General features: G+C 48.3%; 1 protein-coding gene across 2 annotated transcripts in view; it reads right to left on the reverse strand.

The window, feature by feature from the left end:
* The window catches only part of LOC129695289 (dual specificity testis-specific protein kinase 1-like), a 103,295-nt gene extending 84,765 nt beyond the window's left edge, over positions 1 to 18,530 (reverse strand). The window contains exons 1-2 of one of the 2 annotated variants that reach the window (XM_055632100.1): positions 18,321 to 18,530; positions 16,875 to 17,544 (exon numbers count right to left, since the gene is read on the reverse strand). In XM_055632100.1, coding sequence (XP_055488075.1) covers positions 16,875 to 17,093 — 219 coding nt within the window. In that variant the 5' untranslated portion in view covers positions 17,094 to 17,544; positions 18,321 to 18,530. Of the gene's footprint in view, positions 1 to 16,874 lie in introns of both variants that reach the window. The other variant, XM_055632099.1, reaches the window with a different exon arrangement.
* Positions 18,531 to 19,289: the final 759 nt, after the last annotated feature.

Genomic DNA, 19,289 nt, shown 5'->3' on the forward strand with positions numbered 1-19,289 from the left:
AAACGAGGGAAGAGAAACTGATGAACGCAGCGGCAGACAAGCGGGCGCGCAGAAAGGAGCGCGGCAACTTCAACAGACGAGAGACCACACACAAATGTGACCTTTGCCACAGAGACTGTCACTCCCACATTGGTCTCTTCAGCCACAAGCGGCCCTGCTCCAGCCGAGGTTTGGAGCAAGCAGCCGCCAACAACTAGGGTGCATCACCCATCATGGACAGTCATGTCCGAGGGGGGACCTACGACAGTGCAGTGTATGGTCACTAGTATACACTCTCCCTATGTACACACACCCTGATGCAGCATGTTACAATCCATGATCGCAAGTACACACTCTCCCTATCCTCACCCACTTGAGACAAGTGTGTTACGATCCATGGTTGCTAGTCCACACGCTCCCTCTATACACACACCTAGATTGTGTATTACAATCCAAGGTCACTAGTGGATTCACTCTCGCTGTATACAGTGAGGCAGTGTTACAATCCACGCTGACTAGTACACATCTCCCTGTGTACACACACCCTGATGCAGTATGTGACAATCCAGGGTTAATTCAGCCACTCCCCCTTGCTGATAACCTGGACTGTTTAATAACTAGTGTTTTAACAAACCACAGTTGTTCTTTAATCACGGAAGGGCTTGCGGCATGTCAGAGACTGGATCAAGTTGGACTGCGCCCTTTATGTATCTACAACCGCAGCAAGTGGTTTGCATGGACCATTGACGTCAGCAGCCACTGGTACCATAATATCCTATGCAAGGCGATAAGTACATGAGGGTATTGACATGGGTGGACGAGGAACGAACACTGTCAGCTTAACACTGCTGTGAGATCAGATAATTGGTGTGTCCCTGGAGGCAAGGAGGTGGGAAGGGTATCCCTGTCAAAACTGCAGCCCTAATCCCATGATGGGCGGCACAGTGGTGCAGTGGTAGAGTTGCTGCCTGAGAGTGCCAGAGACTAAGGTTCGATCCTGACTACAGCTGCTCTGCATGGAGTTTGTACGTTCTCTCCCTGTGACTGCGTGGGTTTTCTTCGGGTGCTCCAGTTTCCTCTCACACTCCAAAGACGTGCAGGTTTGTAGGTGAATTGACTTTGGTAAAAATTTGGAAATTGTTCAGAATGTGTGGGATAGTGTGTCAGCGTGGACGCGGTGGGATGAAGGTTCCGTTTCTATGCTGTATCTCTAAAGTCCAGTTCCATGTGTGCATCACCAGACTGAGGAAGAGCAGCACAAGAACAGACTAATCATTGCTGCAGGCTCTAACAAATGTCTCCATCTCCACTTTATGCAGCTTCAGGAAACCAGCCAGCATAAACAAGAAGGGTCCCGACTCGAAACGTCACCTATTCATTTTCTCCCTGACAAAGGGTCTCAATCTGAAACGTCACCTATTCCTTTTCTCCAGAGATGCTATCTGACCCGCTGAGTTACTGTAACTTTTTGTGTTTGTCGCCAGAGATGCTGCCTGACATGTTGAGTTACGTCAGCATTTTGTGTCCGTCTTTGGTATAAACCAGCATCTGCAGTTTCTTTTTAATGACCTTTCCCACCCCGGTCATTCCTTCTTCTCCCCGCTCCCGTCCGGCAGAAGGTACAGAAGCTTGAAAGCGCGCACCACCAGACTCAGGAACAGCTTCTTCCCCTCTGTTATCAGACTTCTGAACGGCCCTTCCACAAGCTAGGGTGCTGTCCGATTCACCTCTACCCCATTGCGGACATTGGACTTTGTCTCTGGAACTGATGCGCTACAATGTTGAGAACTATATTCTGCACTCTGTATCTTCCCCTTTGCTCTATGTATTGTACTTTATTTCGACTGTATTTATGTACAGCATCATCTGATCCAATTTCATGCATGGATAGCATGCAAAACAACGTTTTTCACTGTACCTTTGTACAGCTGACAATAATAAACAGAAACCTAAAGTTCTTCACTGCTTTCGCCAAGTCAGAGATCTGTTCTGGTTGCAACCGTATAACACTTTGGTTCAGCCAAGTTTGGGTATTGTGCCTAGTTCTGGTTGCCCCTTTACAGGAAGCTCACGTTCACAAGATATAGAAGTATAATTAGGCCACTTGGTCCATCGAGTCCAATCTGCCATTCGATCATGGCTGATCTCTGCCTCCTAATCCCATTTTCCTGCCTTCTCCCCATAACCCTTGACATCCGTTCCAATCAAGAATTTGTCTATCTCTGCCTTACAAATATCCACTGACTTGGCCTCCACAGCCCTCTGTGGCAATGAGATCTACAGATTTACTACCCTCTGACTAAAGAAGTTCCTCCTCATCTCCTTTCTGAGAGAGCACCCTTTAATTCTGTGGCGATGACTTCTGGTCCTAGACTCTCCCACCAGTGGAAACACCCTTTCCACATCCACTCTATCTATGCCATTCAATATTCAGTAAGTTTCAATGAGGTCCCCCCTCAACCTTCTAAACTCCAGCGAGTACAGGCCCAGGGCTGTCAAACACTCATTTTACTTCGGAGTCACGTGAGTGACTACGTGAAGACCCCGCCAGCACGCATGTGCGACATATCGTCTAACGCATTGCGCATCGACTGGCGGGGTGAAGCGTTCTCCCGCAGTGGACCTGCAGGTAAGTTTGCTAATCTGAGGTCGTGTTTTCTGCTCTGAGTTGTGTTTTACACCAGGAGCAATGAACAAGGGCAAGAAACGGGTCGCGTCTAAACCGGCTGCGGGGGACTTTGAAAGTACTAACAGTCAGCAGCGACCAGTGGCACCTGGATCATATTCTATGAGATCCACAGTCACCGACATGACACCTGCTCAGCCGGTACCAGCACCGCGGGCTGCACAGCCCGAACCAGGTGATGTGGAGGCATAATTTATATTTGTCTAAGTGTTGGGCTATGGAACCGGTGTATGGAAATAGGATTAGTGTGGTTTATAGGTACCATGGTTAGCCTGTATTAATGGGCCTGTTTCTGAGCTGTATGTCCAAAACTGCATGAAAGCAGATTAACTGCTCACTATCACCTTTCTGTGAGTGGGAGAGTTGCCTTTGAATCAGTAGGTTATTTTTTTTCCAACAAATCCGACTGAAGATATTTTTTCATTGATACAGCATGGAAACAGGTTCTTCGTCCCACTGAGTCCACACCATCCATCGATCACCCGTTCACATTAGTTCTATGATAATCCCACTTTGTCATCCACTCCCTGCACACTAGGGGGCAATTTACAGGGGCCAATTAACCTGTTACCCGCAACCCGCACGTCTTTGGGATGTGGGAGGAAACCAGAGCACCCGGAGGAAACCCACGCGGTCACAGGCGACAACGTGCAAACTCCACACACGGGATCCAACCCGGGTCCCTGGTGCTGTGAGCCAGCGGCTCTACCAGCTGCACCCTAACTTGTCCCATGTACTTTGGTCTTAGCATTACCATGATCCAGTTTACTAAGAATAACTGATATAATTTATCGCCTATTTATTGTTGCTCTGGGCAGCTGCAGCAAATAAGAATTACATTGTTCCGTTTCATTGACAAACAAACACGTTTGACAATCCTGAAGAATTCAGTGGTACATTCCTGGGTTAATTTTTTTTTTACTTTATGAGTCCCGTGTGTTTTTCTTTATATGTAGACCAGGGAGTTTACAGCAAGTTCATGTTAACTCTGTCTTGGGAGCAGGTTGCGTGATGCATACCAGGAGTGGATGGTGTTCCTGTCATCCATTCCTTCTCCTGTCCAACCTTAGACCCTGCGGTGGTACATTATCTGGGGCAAGCAGTCAGTGGGGGCATGTTTCAAGTGGGGCTACACTCCTATGAGCTCAGCACAGCCCAGGAACAGGCTCTTCAGCCCACAATCTCCATGTCGAACACAAATGCCAAGTTCAACTAATCTCATTTGCCTGCACATAGAGTCGTACAGCATGGAAACAGGCCCTTCAGCTCAACTTGCCCATGCTGACCAATATGCTCCATCGACACTAGGCCTACTTACCTGCTTTTGACCCAAATCCATTTAAACCTACTCAAATCAAGTACATGTCTAAATTTTTTTTTAAATTGCGATCTCACCTGCCTCAACTACCTCCTCCGACAGCTTGTTCCATACACCCACCACCCTTTGTGTAAAAACGTTACCCATCAGGTTCCCATTAAATTATTTGGCCCTCACCTTAAACCTAGGTCCACTGGTTCTCGATTCCCCTACTCTGGACAAATGGCACATTTACCCGATCTGTTCCTCTTATGATTGTTTACACATTATCCGTATTCCACCATTCCCGGCATATCCATGTGCCTCTAAAAAAGACACCAAGTATTTAGTTTAGTTTATTATTGTCACGTGTTCCGAGGTAGAGTGAAATGTTTTTTTTGTTGTGTGCTACCCAGTCAGCAGAAGACTATACATGATTACAATCAATCCGTCCACAGTGTACAGATAAGGGATAAAGGGAATAACTTTTGGTGCATAATCGCAACAAATTGTTGGAGTAACTCAGCGTGTCAGGCAGCATCTGTGGAGAACATGGATAGGTGACGTTTCACAGAGTGCTGGAGTAACTCAGTGGGTCAGGCAGCATCTCTGGAGAACATGGATAGTTTAGTTTAGTTTTTTAGTTTAGAGATTCAGCGCGGAAACAGGCCTTTCGGCCCACCGAATCCGCGCCGACCAGTGATAGAGACAATAAACAATAGACAATAGGTGCAGGAGTAGGCTATTTGGCCCTTCGAGCCAGCACCGCCATTCAATGTGATCATGGCCGATCATCCCCAATCAGTACCCCGTTCCTGGCTTCTCCCCATATCCCCAGACTCCGCTATTTTTAAGAGCCCTATCTAGCTCTCTCTTGAAAGCATCCAGAGAACCGGCCTCCACCACCCTCTGAAGCAGAGGATTCCACAGACTCACCACTCTCTGTGAGAAAAAGTGTTTCCTCGTCTCCGTTCTAAATGGCTTACTCTTTATTCTTAAACTGTGGCCCCTGGTTCTGGACTCCCCCAACACCGGGAACATGTTTCCTGCCTCTAACGTGTCCAAACCCTTAACAATCTTATATGTTTCAATGAGAACACCTCTCATCCTTCTAAACACCAGAGTGCATAAGCCCAGCTGCTCCATTCTCTCAGCATATGACAGTCCCATCATCCCGGGAATTAACCTTGTAAACCTACGCTGCATTCCCTCAATAGCAAGAATGTTCCTCAAATTAGGGGACCAAAACTGCGCACAATATTCCAGGTGTGGTCTGCACACAATATTCCTGTCCTTCTCTTATCAGAAGCAGCGTCATGAGATAAATGACATGCCTTATCTTACCCGTATTTATGCTGTAGTTTTCAATGAGGTTCATTCAGCTTACTTTGTCTTTCACTGACCATGCTGGCTATTTATTATTTCTGTGGGAACAAGGAACTGCAGATGCTGGTTTGCGAAAAAACCCCCCACAAAATTCTGGAGAAACTCAGCGGGTCGGGCAGCATCTCCGGCGAACATGGACACACGACGTTTCTGGTCGAGACCCTTCTTCAGACTGTCTGTGAAAGAGGAGGGGGATGCTTGCAGGGAGGACAGGCAGGACAAAGCTCAGCAGGTGACAAGGTGGATACAGGTGAGGTGGGAGCGGATTTGATAGGCAGATGGTTGGACAAAGGCCAGAGAGGAAAAGACAGAAGGTGTGAGACAAAAGGATTGAAGAGTTACGAATTGTGAGGCCAGAGGAAGGAATGTCGGTGGAATGGGAGGGGGAGGGGGAGAAATAGATGCACATCCATGTGGGGCACAGGGGTGAGTGGAGGACAGAAAGAGGGGTGTGGAGGAAGGGAGAATGAGAGAGGGGTTGTCGTTATCTATAATTGGAGAATTCAATGTTCATACTGTTAGGTTGTAAGCTACCCATGGAATAAGAGGTGCGGTTCCTCCATCTGCCTATCAAAACCCCCCATCACCTGTATCGATTAGTACCTGCCAGGTATATGTATTGGAAGGAAATGCAAATGCTGGTTTACACCAAAGATGTAAAATGCAGGAGTAATTCAGCGGGACAGGCAGCATCTCTGGATAAAAGAAATGGGTGACGTTTCGGGTCGACTGTTAGACTGAACTACCTTCAGACATCAGTACTTGCCAGGCCTTATCCTGCCCTCCTCTCTTCCAGCATTCCCCTCTTCACCCCAACCATCAGTCTGAAGAAGGGGCCCAACCTGAAACGTCACCTGTCCATGTTCTCCAGAGATGCTGCCTGACCCGCTGAGTTACTCCAGCATGTTGTGTCTACATTTGTTGTTCCCAGGGGGAGGCGTACGATGGCTGCCTCGCCAACGGTCTGTCTCTGTCGTTGTCTTTTTTCTTCTTTGTGGTTTTAGTTTGGTGTAAAATGTATGTTTATTTTATCTTCAGTTTTGTATTATGTGGGGGGTGGGGGGGGAAATTTTTCTTATCTCTTTCCTCGACGGAGATACCGTATCGCATTGCCAGGGGTCGGCCTTAGGTGCTCCAACCTACGGGAGCTGCGGACTTCAACATCGTGGAGCTCGTGGTCCCTGGTTAGCGACCGACTTCGGGAACTCCAAGGCACAAGAGTTTCGACCGCCCCAACGCAGGTGCTTAGACCTCCCCGAAGTGGGAGCTCGATCACCGTCGGTGGATGGTTCGACTCCCCCGACCGCGGGAGGAAAGGAGGAAAGAAGATAAGACTTTATTGCCTTGCACCACAGTGGGGAATGTGGAGGAGCCGCTGTGGTGGATGTTTATGTCAAATTTTTATGTAGTTGTGTGTCTTGTGGCTTTTGTGGTATGGCTGTATGGCAAACCAAATTCCTCATATGGTGCAAAACATATTTGGCTAATAAATGATTATGATTATTATGAATACCTTTCCAATTTCACCTTTATACAGATAACGCTAAAGTGGACTGGGCCGCCGATAGATTACTGCAGAACAGATCGGCATTGCCTGGCCAAGCGCCTGTCGACACTCTGGCAAGTGAAGGTCACCTCCTGCTATTTGTATCGCAAACTGACTTGAGGAGGAGGCCGCCATCCCATTAACTATTTGGTGACCCCTTGCATCAAGGCAACCTGGCGCAGTGGGTAGAGCCAATGCCTCACAGATCCAGAGATCTGGGGTTCAATTCTGAGCTTGGGCACTATTGGTGTGGAGTCTGCAGGTTCCTCACTGGGCGCTCCGATTTCCTCTCACATCCCAGACACATGCAAGTTGGAACGGAGAGCAGAGAACATGGAACTCTACAGCCCTTTGGCCCACAATGCCTTTGCCGAACATGGCACCTTCATGTGATTCATATCCCTCCATTCCCTGCCTACCCATGTAAGGACGTCACAATGGCACAACGGTAGAGTCGCTGCCTCACAGTGTTCAACCCCGACTGCAGGTGCTGTCTGTGCGGAGTTTGTACGTTCTCCCCCGTGACCGCACGGGTTTCCCCCCCGGACGCTCCGGTTTCCTCCCACCCTCAGAAGACGTACATGTTTGTAGGTTAATTGGCTTTGGTAAAAATCGTAAATAGTCCCGAGTGTGTCGGATAATGTTAGTGTGCAGGATAATCGTTGGTCGGCACGGACTGGATGGGCCGAAGGGCCTGTTTCCGCGCTGTAACTCAACAATAAATTTAACTAAACTAAAAAATCCACGTGCCAATCTATGTCTTTTGAACGCCACAATTATATCTGCCTCCACCACCACCACCCCTGGCAGCCCGTTCCAGGCTGTGTGTGGTTAATTAGCTGCTGTAAATTGCCCAGAGTGCGTGGAGAATGGATGAACCGGGGAGAGGGGGGCAGTTGATAGGTAGGTGGGGAAGGTATGTTTCAGAGACTAACAGTGACGGAGCAGAATTACTCTATAAACTAGACTCATAGAGGGACAGAGCATAGAAAAAGGCCCTTCAGCCCATTGAGACTGTGCTAACCATCAAACACCCATTTCATGGTGGCGCAGTGGTAGAGTTGCTGGAGGACTGGGTTTGATCCTGACTATGGGTGCTGTCTGTATGGAGTTTGTAGTTCTCCCTGGGACCGCGTGGGCTTACTCCGGGTGCTCAGGTTTCCTCCAACATTCCAAAGATGTCCAGGTTTGAGCGTTAATTGGCTTCTGTAAATTGTTCCTAACGTGTAGGGTACACTAGTGTATAGGTGTTTGTGCATGGACTTGGTGGGCCTAAGAGCTTGTTTCCACGATGTATCTCTAAACTAAACAAACACTACTTTATTAATCCTATTTTAAAAATTATTCCCCACGGAGCCTGAAACCGTGTCTTGTATCCACCTCTATAGTTTCCTCTGGCAGCTCATTCCTCCGAGTGAAAACGTTGTCCCTGAGTTCCCTCTTAAAACTCTCCACCCTCACCTTAAAGCTCTGACCTCTAGTTTTAGAATCCTCTACATTTTATCCAATCCCCTCATAATCATGTGTACCTTCATAAAATCACCCCAAAGCCTTCTATGCTCCAAAATAAAAAGTCCCATCCTATCCAAACTCCCCCTATAACTCAAACTCCAGTTTGTAACATCCTGGCCCATCTCTTCTGCACCCTTTCCAACTTATTGACAAGCAAAGTGGCTAATGGGGCAGATTTGAACTGGGGACCAGAAACTGCAGATGCTAGATCTCTTGAGGAACTCAATAGGTCAGGCTAGCCATCTCAGAGATTGAAAATAGAATGTGCTGGTGCTTAATGGGAAATTGTAGTCATAGAGTCATACAAATCGTGGAAACAAGTATTTTGGTCGCCCGATTATGTCCATGCTGACCAACATAGAGAGATCTACAGAGGGTTTTACCTGCCTGCCTTTTCAACCCATAGTTCCCTCTAAACATATTCCTGGATCCAGGTTACCTGTCTAAAGGTTTCTAAAATGAAGACATTGACAGATAGTACCTGCCTGAGAAATGATCCCCTCTGGCAGCATGTTCCATTACACCCACCAACCTATGTGTGTAAAAGTTTTACTCATTAAATCGGTGTTCCCTCCCCTCACCTGGAAACCTATGTCCCCGTGTTCTCATTTAAAAATACTTTGGGCAAAAGTCTGAAGGGTGGAGGGTTACCCGTATCTATTCCAGGACTAAGGGGGTTCGGCACAGCTTAATGGATAAGGGGAAATCCTTTAAAACCGAGATGAGAGAGAACAATTTTTTCAGGCACACAGAGAGGAAAATAGTGGTGCATGCTCTGGACAACTCTCTGCCACAGTGGAAACAGGTAGTTGAGGCCGACTTGTTCATTGGCTATATTTACAGAGGGATTTACCTGATGTGGCCCTTGTGGCTAAGGGGATCAGGGGGTATGGAGAGAAGGCATAGTACTGGGATACTGGAGTTGGATGATCAGCCATGATCTATGTGTGTGAATGGCGGTGCAGGGTCCCATTAAATCTTTCCCCCGAATGGCCTACTCCTCCCCACCCCTACTTTCTATGTTTCTATGTTTCTATTCCTCTCATGATTTTATACACTTCTATAAGATCGCCCCTCACCCTCCTGCTCTCCAGGGAATAGAGGCCTTGCCTGCACAACCTCTCCCAGTAGCTCAAGTCCTGGCAACATCCCGGTAAACCTTCTCTGAACTCTTTCAAGCTTGACAACATCTTTCCTATAACACGGTGACAAAAACAGAACAAAATACGCTAAATGCAGCCAGACCAAGGGTCCTGAACTGAAATGTTGCCTGTCCATTCCCTCTATAGATGGTGCCTGACCCTCTGAGTTCCTCCAGCATTATGTTTTGTGCTGGGGACCTCTTGATCTACAGCCAGCTTCCGGACAAAGAGCATTGGGTGAATTATCTCCAGAGTCCTGGCCAGCACATCAGAGATAATTGAGACACATTTGATCTCAACTGACACTGAAGAATTGACTATCCCATCAGGATCTTCAAGCAGTTTGGTAGAGGTTCCTGTCGTTGCCTCATTTCCTGTATTTCAACAAATGTTTTTAAAAAAAGCTCCCTCATTTACGAGAGAGATAAAGACGATTTTTTTTCCCTCAACATTTTTGGAACATTCTTCCACAAAAGGCTTGTGGAAGCAAAGCTTTTCAGTAATTGTCACGGCAAAGATAGATGGTTTTTGGATAAGCAGGAGAGAGAAAGGTTATTGCAGAGAAGACAAGAATGTAGAGTTGAGGTCACTCTGACTAAAGCAGCCATGAGCATAATTCCCCTGCTTGCTCATATTTCCTTATTTGGTTGAGTATCAGGACTAGTCTAACAAAACAGTTATACAACATGGAAACAGACCCAGCCCATTGCCTCTACAGATGCTGCCTGACCTGCTGAGTTCCTCCAGCACTCTGTGTGTTTTGTGCAAGATTCCGCGGACAGCAATGGCTGCCTCGCCAACAGTCTGTCTGTCCTTTCCTTCTCTGTGTCTGTTTTGTGTGTGTTAAATGTTTGTTTTTAGTGTTCTTTAGCTTGTTTTATGTGGGGGGGGGGGGGGGGGGGGGGGGGGGGAGTTGGGGGGAAACTCTTTCCAATCTCTTACCTCAACAGAGATGCAATTTTTTCCGTATCGTATCTCCGTCAAAACTGCGGCCTAACATCGAGGAGTTGGCGGCCTTTGCTGGAGATTGACCGGGAGCTCCATCGCAGGAGCCTGCGGGACTTCGTGGAGCTCGCGATCCCTGTCGAGGATTGTCTTTGGGGCTCCAACCATGGGTGCCGGAGGACTTTAACTTTGCGTAGCCCGCGGTTAGAGACCGACATCGGGGACTCCAAGCCGCAGGAGTTTCGACGCGGGAATTCCGATCGCGCCAACACGGGAGTTTCTAACACCCCGGCGCAGGAGTTTCGATCACCCCAACACGGTGGCTTTGACAGCCTACTACAGGGGGCTTCGATCCCTCCGACTGCGGATGGTTCAACTGCCCCGACCGCGGGAAAATAAAGAGGAAGGGGATTGGAATTTATTGCGTTCCATCACAGTGAAGAACGTGGGGAATCCCCTGTGGTGGATGCTTATGTTAACTTTTATGTAGTTGTGCGTCTTGTTGCTTTTTTTAGTATGGCTGTGTGGTAATTTGCATTTCACTGTACTTTAATTGGTACATGTAACAATAAACAGAACTTTGAAATCTTGAAGATTCCAACATCTGCAATTCCTTGTGGCTCCATTTCTTTGCTCCACTGCAGAATCTCCTCCTAGTATGCTTACATTGAGGAAGCACGGTACAGCGCCGGAGACCCTGGTTCGATCCTGACTACGGGTGCTCTCTGCACGGAGTTTGTACGTTCTCCCCTTGAACTGCGTGGGTTTTCGCCGGGATCTCCGGTTTCCTCCCAGACTCCAAAAACGTACAGGTTTGAAGGCAAATTGGCCTGTGTCCCTAGTGTGTATTGGGTAATGTAAGGGCGTGGACTCGGTGGGCCGAAGGGCCCGTTTCCCCGCTATATCTCTAGTTTTCTAGCTTTAGCGTTTCTAAACTCTGAGCGCTGTAGCTCCATCCTGGAGATGGAGTTGGATTCATGGGAGGTGGTCTTGGAGTGGAGGCCCCCTCAAACAGTGGAGCGTCTTGGACAATACAGCTCACCCTCTCCATGACCCACCCACTGGTCAACCTGAGGAGGACCGTCAGCAACAATCTGGTTCTAGCAGTAAGTTGCAGCACACAACGCCACAGGAGATCCTTCTTCCCTGTGGCTATCAAACTGTACAACTCCTCCCCCTTCTGTCGTGGGGTAGACTGACTCCCCTCCCACAATCTTTATACATCTTTGCACATCCCCAATCCTTTCCACTCGTCACTTTAATTTCATGTTTGATGTATTGTGATTCCTGCTGCTCTTCCGCTCTTCAACCATCTATCACTTGCCAGTCTTTGTCTCGCCCCCCACCCCTCTTTTGCCGCTTTCTCCCCCCCCCCCCCCCCCCACAACCACAAGAATCACTCTGAAGAAGGGACCTGAATCGTTACATTCCTTCCAAAGATGCCACCTGACCCGCTGTTCACCCAGCACTTTGCGTTTTGCTTGAATTAAAAGCTATGTTAATTGAAGTCACATCAAAGTCCGATAAATTCACCAGTGTAATTCATCAAGACGGAGGAACAAGATGAAAGCAGATCTCCGAGAGAACCTCTTCACCCAGAGGAAATCTGGGACGCAGTGCCTGAGAGGTGATGGGGGCCTAGACTCTTAAAATGTATATGAAGCGTTTAGACATACACTTGAAACAACAAGATGAGGAGGGATTTCTTTAGCCAGAGGGTGGTGAATCTGTGTAATTCATTACCATAGATGGCTGTGGAGGCCAAGTCAATGGATTTTTTTTTACAGCAGAGATCGATAGGTTCTTGATTAGAGATAGACACAAAATGCTGGAGCAAGTCAGCAGGACAGGCAGCAGCTCTGGAGAGAAGGAATGGGTGACGTTTTGGGTCGAGACCCTTCAATCTTGAGTAGTACAGGTTTCAGGGGTTACAAGGAGACGGCAGGAGAGGAAAAGACACATCAGCCATGATTGAATGGCAAAGTAGACTTGATGGGCCGAATGGCCTAATTCTGCTCTGAATGGCCTAACAAGAACATTTAGAGCAGGTTACAAAACATGTGCAGTGTAGATTAGTATTTGATGACCAGTATGGTGGTCCGAGAAGCCCCATTTCTGTGTGAGTGAAGGTAGATACAATGGTGACGTTTTTACTGGGCTTTTAATTAGGGAGGTGGATATGCAGGGAATGGAAGGATGTGGATCACATTAGTTTATCTTTGCATAATTCTCAGCGTGGGCTGAAATGGCCTGTTCCTGTGCTGAACTGTTCTAAGTTTTATGTTCTAGGTTCTGACCCGCTGTGTTACTGCAGCACTCTGTGTTCTTGCAAGAGAATAAAACAGCCCAGCTTTTCCCTGACAATAAATTGATGGAATTAGTGGCTGCACTGGACAATTTCTGAAACATGGCGCTAGAGGATAGAGTTACAATCCTACTTTTGTTAATAATAGTAATGGCTATGTGAATGGATACTATATCCAGGGGGCATTACATCCCTAGAAACTAGCTATTGAATAAATATCCATTCATGTTCTAATAGACCCGTGTGTGCTGGATTAACATAGATTTACTACATGGCATTTATCTTGTTTACATTCTATGATCGAGTCATACAGCGTGGCAACAGGCCCAACCTGCCCATGCCAACCATCATGCTCCATCTACACTAGTCCCACCTGCCTGCGTTTGGCCCATATCCCTTTAAACCATTCCTATCCACGTACCTGATCAAATGCTTTTTAAACGTTGTGACAGTACCTGCCTCAATTACCTCCTCCGGCAGCTCGTTCTATACACCTGCCATCCTTTGCGTAAAATAAGTTGCCCCTCAGGTTCCTATTAAATTCCCCCCCCACCCCTCACTTTAAACCAATGTCCTCTGGTTCTCGATTAACTTACCCTGCGTATTTTGACAGGTACATGGATACGATAAGCTTTGAGAGATATGGGCCAAACGTGGGCAGGTTGGACTAGTGTAGATGGGCATGTTGGTCAGGTGTGGGCAAGTGTGAAGAAAGGCCTGTTTCCATGCTGTATGACTATACGGCTCCAAGCAAGATAAACGGCATATAGTAAATCTACATTAATCCACACGTGGAACTACTAGAGTTGGTATGTTGGGTCGAAGCGCCTGTCCTCTGGTTCCCGATTCACCTAATCTGGGTAAAGAACTGTGCATTTATTCAATCTATTCCTCTTATGATCTTACACACGTCTATAAGGTCACCACTCAAACTCCTGCGCTCCAAGGAATAAAGCCCTAGCCTGTTCAGCCCTTCCCTGTAGCGTAGGTCCCTCGAGTCCTGGCAACATCTTAGTTTTCTGTGGGTACAAAATCCAATATGCTCTTTGTTTTTTAACTCCTGCCGGATGAGTTGATTGGACATAATGTGTCTCGTTAACCCCTCATTAGCCCCCAGCTCCGTGCTCTCTACTCTACTGCCATGGAGGGGCTAATTAACTTAATCACTTCACAATTACCATCCTTCAATTCTATTTTGCCCCCCCCCCCTCACATCCTACATGTTCTCTGTTCTCAATTCAAGATTTGCTTCTGGCTAACTCAAGAAGTTCTGGTCACCCCGTTACAGGAAAGGTGTGTGAGTTTCAGAAAGAGTGCAGGACAGTTTTACCAGAATGCTGCCTGGGTTAGAGGATATTAGATACAAGGAGCAATTGGTCAGAGGGGCAAAGTTTAAAGGAGACACGCAGGGCAAGAGAGGGGTGAATACGTGGAACGTGCTGCCAGAGATGACGGTGGAGACCGATACAATACTGGTGTTTAAGAGATTTTTAGATAGGCACATGGATGCTGCTTGGATTAGAGGGATATTAATTACAAGGACAGGCAGGACAAACTTGAAATGTTTTCTCTGGAACGCAAGAGATTGAGGGGAGACGTAAGAGAAGTATATAAAATTATGAGAGGCATAGATAGGGTAGACAGTCAGAACCTTTATCCTGAGAGTGGAAATATCACAGACTACAGGGCAAAGCTTTCAGTCGAGAGGGGGAATGAATAAAGGGGTAAGTTTTTAATTATTATTATGCACAATGGTGGGTGCCTGGAACGTGTTGCCAGGGGTGGTGGTGGAGGCAGATACAATAGTGTTGCTTAGGAGGCTTTTAGATAGGCACTTGGATATGCAGGGAATGGAGGGATATGGATCACAAGCAGGCAGAGGAGATTGGGGCGGCACAGCGGTAGAGTTGCTGCCTTACAGCGACAGAGACCCAGGTTCGATCCTGACTGCAGGTGCTGTCTGTACGGTGTTTGTACGTTCTCCCCGTGACTGCGTGGGTTTTCACCGGGAGCTCCGGTTTACTCCCACACTCCAAAGACATGCAGGTTTGGCGGTTAATCCGCTTCAGTAAAGATTGTAAATTGTCCCTGGTGTGTAGGATAGGGTTGGTGTAGGCACGGACTCCGTAGGCCGAATGGCATGTTTTCCGCGCTGTATCTTTAAACTAAACTAGTTTAACATGGTATAATGTTCGGAGTAGACATTGTGGGTCGAAGGGACCATAAGGTTCCTGTGCTGTTCTGTTCTATGTTCAACTGCACCTCACTGTGCAATGCTCCCTGAAACAGCAGTCAGCGGGAGAGTCGGCATGAGAGAAATGGGCAGGGGATCCTGGCACAGAACTCTTCTCTTGCTCAAAGGGCTCACCAATCACCAGAGCAGCCAATGCTCACCAACCACCTGCGCGGTCCAGTGGCACAGCGGGTAGAGCAGCCGCCTCACAGTGCCAGGGACCCGGGTTCGATCCTGACCTCGGGTGCTGTCTGAGTGTAGTTTGCACATTCTCCCTGTGACCCTGTGGGTTTCCTCCGGGTGCTCCGGTTTCCTCCCAAATTCCAGTGAATATCGGCCCAGTCGATCCATTCTTTCATCATATGAACTGGTGGGACTGACATATGAACGAAGGATATTGCAGAAGACGGTGAATACTGCCTGGTCCATCACAGGTACTGACCTCCTTGCCATCGAAGGGATCTATAGGAGATGCTGCCTCAGAAGAGGCAGCCAGCACCAAAAACCCATACCAGCCTGGCTGCACTCTCATTTCATTTGGGAAGGAGATACAGGAGCCTGAAAATCACGACCACCAGATTCAGATACAGCTTCTTGCAACAACCAAAGATACATACAAAATGCTGGAGTACCCTCAGCAGGTCAGGCAGCATCTCTGGAGAAAACAGATCGATAACGTTTCAAGTCGGGGCCCTTATTCAGACCTTTCCAACCACCATCAGGCTCTTTAACACCACACAACACTATAAACCAGCTATGAAGAATAGACTGTCTTTGCTTGCTCTAAGGACTTTGGGTTTTCTGCACCAGTAATGGGGTTAATAATGTATTGAACTTTTGTTTGCTACATTCCTATCTCAGTGTGTTGAGTTTACTGCTATATAGAGTCATACAGAACGGATCGTGGCCCTTTGGCCCAACATCCATGCTGACCAAGATGCCCCATTTAAGCTATTGTCATTTCTTCCCGTTTGGCCCATACCCTTCTGAAGGGTCTCGACCTGAAACATCACCCATTTCTTCTCTCCAGAGATGCTGCCCGTCCCGCTGAGTTACTCCAGCTTTTTGTCTATCTTCTAAATCGTATCTATGTACGTGTCCAAATACTATACGTTTTACAGTACTTGCCTCAACTACGTCCTTGTCCCATATACCCCCTCACCCTCAGAGTGAAAATATTGCCTTTTTGCTCCTCTTACCTTCAAAGCTACGTCCTTTGGCTTTTGATTCCTACCCTGGGTAAAATACTCCACGCATTCGTCTGATCTATTCCTCTCGTGATTTTAGACACCTCTGTAAGATCATCCCTCAGCCTACAGCACTCCAATGAATAAAGTCCCAGCCTGCCAAAGCACTCCCTTGCAGTTCAGACCCTCGTCCTGACAAAATACTCGTAAATCTTCTCTACACCCATTGCAGCTTAACGACATCCTTCCGACAGATGCAGCTTCAGTAAAAATGTTATCTGAAATTCCTCCCCCCCCCCCATTACTACCATCAGTCTGAAGAAAGGTCCCGACCTGAAACATCACCCATTCACATTCTCCAGAGATGCTGCCTGACCCACTGAGTTACACCAGCACTCTGTGAAACGTCACCTATCCATGTTCTCCAGAGATGCTGCCTGACCCACTGAGTTACTCCAGCACTCTGTGAAACATCATCGACCCATGTCCTCCAGAGATGCTGCCTGACCCGCTGAGTTACTCCAGCACTCTGTGAAACGTCACCTACCCATGTTCTCCACAGATGCTGCCTGACCCGCTGATTTTGTGTTTTTTTGTAAAGCAGTTCCATGAGTCTACATTGAAACACTCTTTAGATTAGACGGTCAGACCCTTACCTTGAACACTTCCGAGAAGAATCCCGAGCCGATCTTCTCGCAGTAGAAGTCGTCGATCCTGGCCAGGGTGGACACAGCGCTGCACAGCGCCCGGTATGAGGAGGGTCGCATACAGTTGCAGCCGAGCATCGCGCCCGACACGGGGGCCGAGTAGGGCCCGCAGTCCGGCACCAGGACCTCGCTGGGCAAGTCCAATCTCAGGTTTGTTTCCCTCGCCATCTCTCTGCCTGCCCTCCTCCCCCTCCCAGCGGACCTACCCCAACCTGATTCACATCTTCCCCGGACTCGGGAGCGGAATGCAAGGGGAGACGGGGTGCTCCAGGAGTGTTCAGAGATGAAGCCTTCACACCTTCAACCCCGGCATTTCATCCACTTGGCCCACTCTTCGTATGATCAAACCCATGAAGAGGCGAGAAGCAATGAGCAGCTAGTGATAAACTAGGACTAGCCTGGATCACTTTGCGAGTCATTTAGATGCCCAATCACAATGAATCAATAAACCATTGGTCATTCAACAATAGTCGACGAATAGTCTTGCAATGTTGATCAATAACCTGGCTCTGCACAGCAACTAGTCATCAATAATCCAGCATTGATAAGTCAACAAATAAACTGATGAATTGGCGATCCATTAATCAATGATCGGTATAATCCAGCAACGATGATTGATCTGGCAAAGATGAATGAATAAAGCGATGATAAGCAGTCAATATTCAGCGTTCAATCGCAAACTAAAAGAGCAATAGGTCTCCTGAACTTGGAGACTGGTCACTATTCACCATTGGGGTGTTGACCTGGGAGGTGGCTGAGGTCCCTTCACCCTGTGCATGGATTGTATTGATTCGGAGTGGGTAGAGTAGCAATAGAACCTTTTCTCTGCTCAAAGCCGGTAATGCTGTTAATTGATCCCGATTCCTGGTCCGATTCCAATCTATCTGCTCCTGGTTTGACCCGGTCTATCTAATCCTGGACTGATCTGGGCCTGATCCCAGTCTGTCTGATCCTGGTCTGACCCTGGTCTACCTGCTCCTGGCCTGACCCTGGTATATCTGCTCCTGGTCTGATCCCAGTCTACCTGATCCTGTTTGATCCCAGTCTACCTGATCCTATTTGATCCCAGTCTACCTGATCCTGAGTCCTGGTCCAGTCCCAGGATATCTGCTGATTCCTTGTCGGATCCCACCCACTCTTTCCAATCCTCGATTGATCCCAGTCCGATCCTGTTTTGATCCCTGTCTATCTGCAGATATTCCAGATCTGATCCCAGTCTATCTGCTCCTGATCTGATCCTGGTTAGATCCCAGTCTATCTGCTCCAGATCTGATTCTGTTTGATCCCGGGTTCGCGTTCCTGATCTGATCTCAGTTTAGTTGCTCCCGATTCCTAGCCTGCTCCCTGTTTGCTCCGCCCGCTCCGCGTCTGATCCCGGTGTAAGTGCTCCTCCACCTTTGATCCCGGTTTAGCTGCTCCCGCTCCGGCTAGGCCTCCCGGGCTGCGCTCTCCGGCACCGGCTCCGCCTGCGATCCCGACGCTGGGACTGACGGAGCTGCCGCCCTGCGCACAGCGCTGGCTCCGGCTCCGGCTCCGGCTCCTTATGTGGGAGCGCCGGGAGGGCGGGGAGGCTGGAGCGGGGCGGCGCTGCCCTGCCTTGCCCTGCCCTGCCCTGCCCGCCCGCCTGCCTGCCGCAGACCCCGGGCGCCGCCTGCGGGCCACTGCCGAGCCCAGCAAAGCCGCCGCTCGGAGCAAAGATACTACAGGATCTTTGGCTCGGAGTGTCCCAGAGCCCGGGACATGAGGGTCACCCTCCCCCCCTTCCCTCTGGCCCCCCCCCCCCACCCCACCCCATCACTCTCGCTCTCCCCCTCTCTCCCTCTTCTCTCCCCCTTCACCCTTTCCCCTCCTCACTCTTCCATCCTCGCTCTCCCCTCTCCCTCTCTACTTTCTCCTCTCTCCATCACTCCCTCCCCCTCCACCTCTCACTCTTCCCTCGCCCCCTCTTACTCTATTTCTTCCCTCTTCTCTCTCACTCTTCTCTGTGCCCCTCCCTATCAATCTTTCTTCGCCCCTCTCTTTTCCTCCCTCTCTCCCTTTTTTCTCTCTCCCTCACCCATCTTTCCCTCCCCCTTTCCCCGTGCAGAGATCCATCAATTTGTGTGTGTGTGTATGTGTGTGTATACCTATGTTTATATATATTAAATATATATGATGAACTTTTTCCATTTATTATATTGTTTACAGTGAACCATGTTTACACACATATATATATATTTATATTTATGTATTTATATATACGTATATCTTTCTCCATTCTGCTGTTTTGGTCTTGTCGTTGAAGGTCTTGGTGTATTTATCATTGCTATATGAGTACTGTTTACTCCATGCGTCTCGTGAACAAGCAATTTCATTGCACCCTGT

Source organism: Leucoraja erinacea, chromosome 3 (genome assembly GCF_028641065.1).
Source record: "Leucoraja erinacea ecotype New England chromosome 3, Leri_hhj_1, whole genome shotgun sequence".
In the NCBI taxonomy this organism is placed as follows: Eukaryota; Metazoa; Chordata; class Chondrichthyes; order Rajiformes; family Rajidae; genus Leucoraja; species Leucoraja erinaceus.